Here is a 10,270-nt window from a genome sequence, read left to right as displayed (position 1 = left end):
GCGTCCGGGCCAGGGTGCCGGGAGCCCAGAGCGACGGCTGCGGCTAGGCACAGGGGCGCAGGGTCCTGGGAGCCTGGGAGCCAGCGCGTCCCGGGGGCGGGGAGCTCGGCCGGCGGGGGCGGGCCAAGGGTGGGGGCGGGAGGCGGCTCCCGGGGCTCCGTGCCATTGGCCGCAGGGCCCGGCGGCAGGAAGGGGCCAGAGAGCGCGGCCCCACCCCGCGGCCAGCGGAGCCTATCGCCGGGAGCGCGGAGCGCGGATAAATGTAGCGCCGCGGCGCGGGCCGGCAGCTCTCCGAGGGGCCGGAGCGCAGCGGAGCCATGCAGTACCCGCACCCCGGTCCGGCCGCGGCGGGCGCCGTGGGGGTGCCGCTGTACGCGCCCACGCCGCTGCTGCAGCCCGCTCACCCCACGCCTTTCTACATCGAGGACATCCTGGGCCGCGGGCCCGCCGCGCCCACCCCCACCCCCACGCTGCCGTCCCCCAACTCCTCCTTCACCAGCCTCGTGTCCTCCTACCGGACCCCGGTGTACGAGCCCACGCCGATCCACCCCGCCTTCTCGCACCACTCCGCTGCCGCGCTGGCCGCCGCCTACGGACCCGGCGGTTTCGGGGGTCCTCTGTACCCCTTTCCGCGGACGGTGAACGACTACACACACGCTCTGCTCCGCCACGACCCCCTGGGTAAGGCGGCCGGGGTCATGGCGGGGCCGAGCCGAGGCGGCGGCGAGGAAGGCGCCACCCGGCAGGTGGCAGCGCCCAGGAGGCGGCGGGGGCGGAGGGGAGGCAATAGAAAGTTGTGGCAAAAGCGATTGAAAAGCGGCTCTCGGGCGCGCGCGGGGCCAGGAGACGCGGGCACCGGCGGCGCGCGGCGTGAGTGACCGCACCATGACTCAGATTGGTTTTCCTGAACCTTGCAGGCGTCGGGGCGCGCCGGCCGGGGTGAGACCTCGGGCGCTGCCGCCGGGGCTGGCAGCCGAAGGCAGTTCTGGGGCGCGCGCGCCACCCTGGGATGGGTCCCCTGCGCTGGAGGGACGGGGAAGGGAGTGCCAAGGCGCCCCGGCCGGCCCCTGCGGGGCTGGGATAGTTGCCGGGCCCGGGTAGTTACGGGGCTGGACCTGGTTCAACAAGCTTGTGCAGTGAAAGAGCCTGACCCTTTCCGTTCATACAGGAAATCTTGAGTTCTCGATAGGAGTAAATCTGGTTTCAGAAGCTGTTAAGTGTTTTCCTGGCTGCGTGAAGCAGACCCTTCCCCCGGAGCAGTGCGCGCTGCTGATTATGTTATCGACATCCTCAATACAGACAAATTCAGGAAACACTCGACTTCTGATAGCCGGGATCCGTTTTTCTGATATTGTTCATTTCCTCTGTGTGGGATGTGACTTTATGGCAGCTAAAATAACCAGTTGCTTCCTTTTTTTTGAGGCTGTTTTGCACCAGTCTGAAGCCTGACGTAAGCAAAATCTCGAAAAACACACAAGATACACACACAAAAAAACAATACCAACTTTCAGAGCGTTTAGGCGCAGGCCTACAGACCCACGGACGGACGGACTGTCGGACACGTCTTTGGAGTACGAAGGGCAGTGCGGACACGTTGGGCATATAGAATTTGCGGGGCTCGTCCCCGTTGCGCGGCTTAAGGCATAGAAGGCACCCTTGCTCCGCGCTCCCGGTGGTCCTTGGCGCCTCTGGCACCCGAAGCCCCCGAGTGAGTAAGGAGCCGAGGCTTCTCGCCTGGGGCCACCAGGGTTTTAAATCTCTTTGATTTTGGCAGCTTCTGAAGAGACCCTGGAGACAACTAACATTTTAATCAATTAACATTTTAATATCTTTAGAATGGAACGGCCTCTAGTTCAGTTCTCCATCTTCTCATTGTTGTTAGAGAGATGGGTGGAGGATTATATTTTAGTTCTCTTTTTTAAAAAGTTGTTATATCATATTTTTTATTCCAGCCTCGAGGGTTTAGTGCTGAGGCCCCAGCGTGGCTCTGTTAGCCTGCTGTGGCGGGAGGGGGGGCGGTCTCAGCCGGGCCGGGGTTGGGGGCGAACGTTTCACCGAGCGCGCCCTGGGTTTCCTTGGGTTACTGCTGGGACTGCGCAGGAGGAAGCAAAGGGTTTTCGAGTTAGACCAACAGGAAACACATTGACGGAAATGTTGCCATAGCCCACGGGGTGGCTTTAACTGGCCGCCCCCGCGGGCCGGGTGTGAAATCAAAGGAGGCCGCGGCGCTCTGGATCCAAGATTGGGAGCCCCACGCGTGTCCGAAGGCCGGCGCCGCGCTCAAGGGCTTCCCACGCAGCTTAGCGCGTGGTTCCGTGGTTAGACTCCCGCCGTGGGTTTCGGTTACAACTGCCTATGTGAATGTAACGGCCCCGCTCCTCCCCAACAGACACTCAGAGTATTTGGAAAGTGCAGTTCACCAAGGGAGAGGACCTAGAGGTGCAAACAGTTGTAGATTAAATTGGAGAGCGACTGGTTAAAGAGGGTCTTCGTATTTTAAGCTCAACCTATAATGGGTGTTCTTTTGGTGATCAAAAGATTTGGCTGTTGGTATCTAGCTATGGGTGTGAAGGTTGTGTGTATGTGTCTGTGATTGTTCAAGGTGGTCTCTGTGTATTGCAGGGTAGGTGTGTGACTGGCTGTTTCTGTGTCTCTGGGTATGCATGTGTATTGGTGGCCCTGAATTGGGTCCATGTGTCGGTGAGTGTATATGGACGTGTCTGGTTGGGTGTCCTCCTGAATCTCCTTACCCCCTTGGTCACTCCGCAGGGCCAGGTAGTTCTAGGGTCACCAGGCTGCTCCAGGGCCATCACTCATCAGCCCTCTTTCTGCCCACAGGCAAACCTTTGCTCTGGAGCCCTTTCTTGCAGAGGCCTCTGCATAAAAGGAAAGGCGGCCAGGTGAGGTTCTCCAACGACCAGACTATCGAGCTGGAGAAGAAGTTTGAGACCCAGAAATACCTCTCCCCGCCTGAGAGGAAGCGTCTGGCCAAGATGTTGCAGCTTAGCGAGAGACAGGTGAGCGCGCCGGGTGCCCCGGGCAGGCTCTCCTGGAGCGGGCGTCGCGGGGCATAGGAGAGACGTGGAGCCACGGTGCGCTCCTGCTCCTGGAGCCTTGCTATCCAATTTCTGGTGCTGTGGTCTGCTGTGGAGCCGGAATCTGCCTCCTCCCCACCGCGTCCCTTGGGATTCTGGGCTGGTGACAAGTTTTCTTTCTCTTTTTCCTGTAGGTCAAAACCTGGTTTCAGAATCGACGCGCTAAATGGCGAAGACTAAAGCAGGTATGGACATGGTTCTGTTTCTATGGAAATAAATATTTTTATCAGGTTATCTCAATGCGAGGCCTGTTATAGGTTGTATGCAAAAGTCATTTGAGAGACTATTTAACCTCTTCACCTTGATTAAAAAGGCAAATAGTCTTGCTGAAATTCAGGATGAGTTGCTCAGGTGGCAGTAATGCTAAAAGCACCTAATGCAGTTCCTATGTCAATTATGCTTGGGTTTTCACACACTGGCTAGTAAAACTCCTGGCTAATTGTTTTATAAACCCCATATGTTGTTTATCTAATTAACGCAGGAAAGATAAAGTAATTGACAGTAAATGACTTAAGCAGTTATCTTTGGGAGAAAATTGTTTCTTTTATTTACACAGCCATAATAAAACCAGTCAGAGCTCAAGGGTAAATATAAGGAAATAAACACCTTTAAGTCTTGTTTACACTGTTTTTAAAGAAGAATTAAATATCAAAGAGTTTAAAAATTATTTCCCATCTAATGCCAGCTCTTAAAATGAATATAAAAACATGTAAGAGAATATCCAAGCCTGTTTGGAAAGTAGCTTAAACTTTCTAACAGTCTTTCTTCCTATGACCTTGTTACGCAATATGTGATAAAAAAGTAAAGGCTAATTCAGTTTTTAAAGGCTATTAACTTAAGGCTAAAGATTTGTTTATGAAGTCCTAATCAGGATGACTTCTCCCAAAGTAATCTGCAATTGATGAATTGTTCATTTGCCAATGTATGTGTAGTTTATAGTAAATGAAATATTTTTGAAACAATGGCACAAGTTGGGAAATCGAAAGTGTGCATTTTTAAATATAGTAATTATAAAACTTTTTAATTAAAAACAAGATAGCATTACAAAGAACATTTTGAAGCAGGAAATAAAATTCATTTCATTATTCTAATGTGATTTAAAGATTTTCAGGTTTTCCCTCAATTTCTGACCTTGTGCATATATTTGTTACATAGATCCAAGCCTGGTGAATCTATTATTCTATAGACTTGCTTTAAAAAAACACACTTTATAATATTTCTATATAGTGTTTATGTCTATTTTAGACAAACAGGATTAAAAATTTACTAGCTCATTTAGTTCTTGGTCAAAAGTGGGACTGCAGTTTACTAGGGACTTTTAAACTAGAGATACCTATGTAATATGGGGATATTTTCAAGAAATTTCCCTCAGATTTTAAGTTATAGTTGTTTCTCTTCTCAATTGGCAACATTCTTCCAGTTCTACATTTATTTATTTGTCATGATTTTGTAACCTGTTACACATATTTATGTTTATAAGCATTCTCCAGAAAATGGATGAAAAGGATTCAATCTAATAATTTGAAACTTTTTCCTTAATCACTATTTAGCATTCATTAAAAAAAAAAAATGTCTAGCCCTAGCCAGTTTGCCTCAGTGTTTAGAGCATTGGTCCACTGACTGACGGGTCTCAGGTTTGATTCCTGGTCAAGGGCATGTACCTCGGTTGCAGGTTCGATCCCCACTCTGGTTGGGGCGTGTACGGGAGGCAACCAGTTGATCTATATCTCTCACATCGATATTTCTCTCTCTCTCTCCCCCTCCTCCCTTATACTTTCTCTCCAAAGATCAATGGAAAAAAATATCCTCAGATGAGGATTAAAAAAAATGTCTAGAAGGCCCTGTTAATTGGCAAAGTTTAACTATTTGAAGAATGATGATACTGTGTATCTGCAGTGGTCTGATTTCTCCCTCCCACCCCCCTAAACTTTTAAGAATCTTCAGATCATTAAGATTTGGGCTGGAATTAGTGTTCATTTGACATAATACCTTTACAGTTATATTTGTGATTGGTTGTTCTTATTTGGCAAGAGTATTATCTTTCTCTGATATGAAAAGAAGTTTTTCCAAAGTGAGAAAAAGAGTATGCATTATATATGTAGAGACTATAGCTAAGAGCAATTGATAAACTAAAAATTAAAAAGATGGTAGAGGGTGAAAAGCATTTTGATTTATGTCTCACCTCTTCCATATCTCATGATCTACCAATCTCCATTTTCATCCTCTTCATTCAGGAGAACCCTCAAAGCAATAAAAAAGAGGAACTGGAAAGTTTGGACGATCCCTGCAATCAGAGGCAAGACTTGCCCAGTGAACAGAATAAAGGTGCTTTGGATAGCTCTCAGTGTTCGCCTTCCCCTGCCTCCCAGGAAGACCTTGAGTCAGAGATTTCAGAGGAGGATTCTGATCAGGAAGTGGACATTGAGGGCGATAAAGGCTATTTTAATGCTGGATGATGATCACTGACATCGGCACATTCAGAAAACTGGACTTGGGAATAATATTTGCAACAGGAAATCTCTATAGACAACTGGAAAACTATATGGGAGAGGAAATCAGTTTGCTGGTATTCTGGAAACAGAAAATATTTGGTGCACTGGCTAAATAACAAACTCACATTGAAACCTTAATTTTGACTTAAGCAATTTATATATTGATTTTAGATTGTATGATAAGGGGACTTTTCACTGGTTAAATATACCCCCTTTTAAAAAAGTAATTTTTTTCTATTTATAAAAAGTAATTTTGAACATTTTGGTTGAATTTTTAAGTTATAACTTTAAAGATTTTAATGGGATCTTCTTGAATAACTTTTCTATAGTCTGTATCTTCATCCCACTTAATGAAAAAGCAAAGGGTACCCCAAATTCAGAGGTATGCCTTGGAAAGGGGGCCCACATTTCAGGCAGCCTTGGAATATTTTAAAGGGAAACATGCTTTACTTTTTATATTACGTTCCTATACCGCTGCCTTAAATCCAAAAGCAGCTCAGAGCTCATCTCCAGGATGTGTGTGCCTTTTGTTAAAGAGATATAGTTGATGATCTTAAATGCTTGTTTTGCACTATCACTTAGTACCTGTTTGACTAAGGTGTTAAGGATAGTGGTACTGTCCAATTCAGGCAGAAAAACTGACTCCTTGGTGACTGAAATTACTAGTAAGCACAGGAACTAGAAATAGCAGGTTAATTAAATGTAAGTAGATTGTAGATATTGTGTTTTACATCAAACAGTGTTTATAATGTGTATATGTATATATATAATTGTTCCCTGTAAAAAACATGGCCAAAATATTTTTTTGTGTGTGTGTGTTTTTTAATGAGTAACCTGCCTATAAAATAAATCTGTCGGTGAGACGACTGTCTTCGTCAGACCACTCATTCTTCGATTAGAACAAATCCGCACTTCGGTGCTGGGCGCCCACCCCACCCGCCAGCGCTGGAGCCTCAGGTGGCGATCGCGCTGGGGCTCCAGCAGCCGGAGCACCTGGAGCGCGGTGCTGGGCCTTGGCGGGCGCGTGGGCACTTGGAAGGTGGGTTTGGGCCTTTTCCCAGGTGTTTGCAAGTGATGGGCGTGTGTGGTGCGGGGCCTTGGCGGGCGCGTGGGCACCTGGAAGGTGGGTTTGGGCCTTTTCCCAGGTATTTGCAAGTGATGGGCGTGTGTGGTGCGGGGCCTTGGCGGGCGCGTGGGCACCTGGAAGGTGGGTTTGGGCCTTTTCCCAGGTGTTTGCAATTGATAGGTGTGTGTGCGCGCGCGCGCGCGTCTGGGGCTGCGGGGGAGGCTTCCACAGGTCGGAGCCGGGGCGCCCCAGGCGGCGGCGGCTCCGCGGAAGCGCAGGGCCGCTCGAGTCCCATCGATTCGCCTCGGCCCCGCCGCCTGGCCCGTCCGCTGTCCTTGACCGACGTGAGTCAACACTGCGTCATCCCCTGGCTGCCAAGCGGGGCTGGGGGGTCCGCTTAGGGGAATGGGGACCCTGGCCGGGAGGAGCGGGAGGTAGTTCCGCTAGGACAGCCGTTCTCATGCTTCCGGGAACTTCAGAATCGTCTGCGGAGCTTGCTGGAACTCCACGCCGGGCCGGCGTTTCTGATTTGTTGGAGTGACAGGGAAGTTGCATTTCTAACAAGTGCTCAGGTGAGGTCAGAGTTGCCGGTGGGGGACCAAGCTTTGAGGACCCCTGTTCTTAGTGGGTCGGAATTCCTCCCTCACTCCCCACCCCCCACCCCTCCTTCACCTGCTTAGAGAGGGGAAGAGGGAAGCAGGGCCTATCCAAGGTCGTGGGAGCACGAATTGGACGGTTGAGGGGAGGGAGCAGGGTCAAGGAAGGGATGCTGTGAGATAGGGAGAATGAAAGTGCTGAGAGTGGGGGTGAGGATGAAAGAAAAGGTGGGCTGGGGTTTCCCATTGGCCTAGATATTGCTATTCTGCATCTGGCTGCGTGCCTGATGGTCCAGGAAAATGAGGAGAGAGACCTGTAAGAGGAGAAGCCCAGAAATCTCTTCTAACCTATGCCTCCATGGAGGCCTCCAGATGTTGTGCAGCAGGGTGCCTCTTGGCAGAGGTTCTGTGAAGGTGGCTGACCAGGGCTGTGGCTCCCCAGATGTGGGCCCTCAGGTGAGGACAGAGTGAAAAAAGTCACTGCTCTTAGGGGGTTGTTGCATCCTGTCTCCTTGGAATGGCCTGGAATTGCCTGTGAATTTAGATTAGTATTGCCACCTTAGGCAGGGCGGTGTGCATAGGCCTGGAAGCTTATAGATTTGAGTTGAAGTTTTAGTTCTTGGCCTCATTCTCTAGCTGTAGGATGAACATGGCCTGGTTGATCTATACATCCCCTTACAGCCCCCAAATTCCCAACTCAGTTCAAGGTCTTTATCTTTATTGCTTCTCCTGTTCTCGGTGTCTCCTCTGTGTTGGAACCCAAAGGAGACATCCAGTGGGAAGGTCTCCTTTCCCATCAGCTGCAGACTCCACACTCCCTGACCCTGCCTGACAGGTTACATCAGGGTTTCAAAGGTCGTGATCAATCTCCTTTGAAAACGGGACTGTCTGTATCAGAGTCTGAGAGAATGGGAGGCTTGTGGGCCTAATATTGAATTAAAGCAATCCTGAAATCAGTGTGTGTGTTTCACTCCTGGAGATAACCTCTGGTTAATGTTTATTCTTGAGAATAACTGTATCATGACTATCAAGCTGAGAAATACAGGCTTATGTGTTGATGGACACCAGGAAAGTTGAGGGGTGAAATCTTGTTTTAAAGTAGAGGATTCCTGAAACCAGGCAGTATTCCAATTTAAAGCTATTCCCATCTCTCTTCAAGTTGCTCATATTCTGAATCTAAACATGTCCTTAAGAATCAAGAGAGTGTTAACTGAAGAAGGACAGTGTTCTTAGGACATAGGTTGGCATTAACTGTTCTCTAAAGTGCCCTGTTGCAGATTGCCAGTGAATATTTACAAATTCTTCCTACAATCCAGGCATTTTTCATTTGTTTGTCTTTTGGCTATTTCATGTTGAAGCGGCATGTATGACCTTTACAGCACAACTCCTGTCTTGTTTTTAACTCTTTTTATCAGGAGATTCAACTCGAAAACGGTTATCATTTAGCAGAAAGACAAACAGAAAAGCACATTTTTGTAAGCAAAACGTTAATGATTGGAAGAATTGCCCTAATTTCACCATGGCAGTGTGTGATTAATCCCCTGGGTCATGTACTTACATTTTAAGTTATTCAGTTCGTTGGTCTTTGATATTCAGAACCCTTTCTAACTTAATAGGATATTGATTTTGTTGGATGATGTACTTTGACTCTTTAAACACCATCATTTTGAGGGATGACTAGCCTGTTGTGTAGTATTTTATTTAGAGAACTATTGCATAAGATTTCTTTTTTCTTAGTTTTTATGGTTTTCTCAGGGTGAAAGCTGATAAGACATCTTGTGGGAAAAGAGGAAACCATCCCTGATAGTGAAAGTACCTATTCTCTTTCGACATTTCTGACCACCCTATGTGTGTGTGTGTTTGTGTGTGTGTGTGGTTTCATTGCTGTGAATATTCAAATTAATTAATGGGGGCAGGGCAGGGATTCAAGAAAATGTATATTTGGACTTGGGGGGGAAATGCATTTTGTTGGGGACAGACAGCACTTACCCAAATTCCCATTCCAGTTTACTGCCTTGTGGAAGATGACACAAACTCAAAAGCTCACCTTTTCATTTTACTTTAAAACCTAATAATGATCCTTGAAATCTGTGGTTGGAGGTGACATATATGTGACTACTGACAACAGGGGACAGAGTGGAGAAAACCAAGCAATCACGCAGGATGCTTCTAAATGACTAGGAGTTCGGTATCTTGTAGTAAAAATAATGTTAACATTCACTTTTCATCCCTTTGACTTTCATGCTATTCCAGCTGGACTCTGTACTTTTCTAATCTAATTTTATCCCTTGGTGCTTTTTTTTTTTTTTTTTTTGTATTGCTGTTGAGTTCAGATGAGAAGCACTTTGGAAATCCCTCCCATTCACCAAAATATGGAGATCCAGGGTCTGTGGAACAGCAGCTATCCCTTCAGATGGGGCTGTGGGGAACCCTCTCAGGAATTGCACCTTTGTGGATAAGAGCAGGGCTGGAAGTAAGGCAAATGAGTCCCCTGCAACCCCCTTGCTGGTTGGGGGCTTTGGGAAACGTAATTCTCATTCTCAATTCTTCAGTTCCTTAGAGAGGTGGGTGGCTCAGCTGAGAGGAGGTATCAATATCTGGCACACAGTAGGTTCCAAGTGTTAGCCAGAAAAGCTAGAAAGCCCCCCCTGATTCCCTTCTTTTGAGGCAGCCTTTGATTCCCAGTTGCAGGCGGGAAACCTCCTCAGTCAGATGTACACAAATCTCCGCAGACAATAGAGAGGGCTTGGGGAGGAGACCTTGGAGCTGGCAAAGGCATTTCCTGTCTGCAGAGGATCTTGACTTTGGAATATCCGGCGGTCACCATGAAGTGAACCCTATCCTGTGTAGCTACTTAAAAAAAGAAAAGAAAAGAAAAAAGCCAATTGCCAATTTCAAGTGATTTTCCAGATGAAAGCCAATAAAGACAACTTCTCACTTAGAAACATTTTTTTAAAGCCTGTTTTCTAACCAGTAGAGTCTTTTCTAATTTGGAAGGGAAGTTTGGTAGCATTCAAAATT

The 10,270-nt window shown here is 47.8% G+C and overlaps 1 protein-coding gene across 1 annotated transcript; it reads left to right on the top strand.

The window, feature by feature from the left end:
• The first annotated feature begins 254 nt into the window (after window positions 1-254).
• HHEX (hematopoietically expressed homeobox) lies at window positions 255-6,458 on the top strand. The gene is made up of 4 exons (XM_080640555.1): window positions 255-681; window positions 2,839-3,017; window positions 3,230-3,280; window positions 5,330-6,458. Exons 1-4 carry the CDS (start codon window positions 318-320, stop codon window positions 5,549-5,551), a joined length of 816 nt encoding a protein of 271 aa, XP_080496681.1. The 5' UTR covers window positions 255-317; the 3' UTR covers window positions 5,552-6,458.
• The last annotated feature ends 3,812 nt before the right edge of the window (window positions 6,459-10,270 follow it).

The sequence above is a fragment of the Plecotus auritus genome (genome assembly GCF_963455305.1).
Source record: "Plecotus auritus genome assembly, chromosome: 9".
Classification (NCBI taxonomy): Eukaryota; Metazoa; Chordata; class Mammalia; order Chiroptera; family Vespertilionidae; genus Plecotus; species Plecotus auritus.
This window is presented reverse-complemented; position numbering and strand designations above follow the sequence as displayed.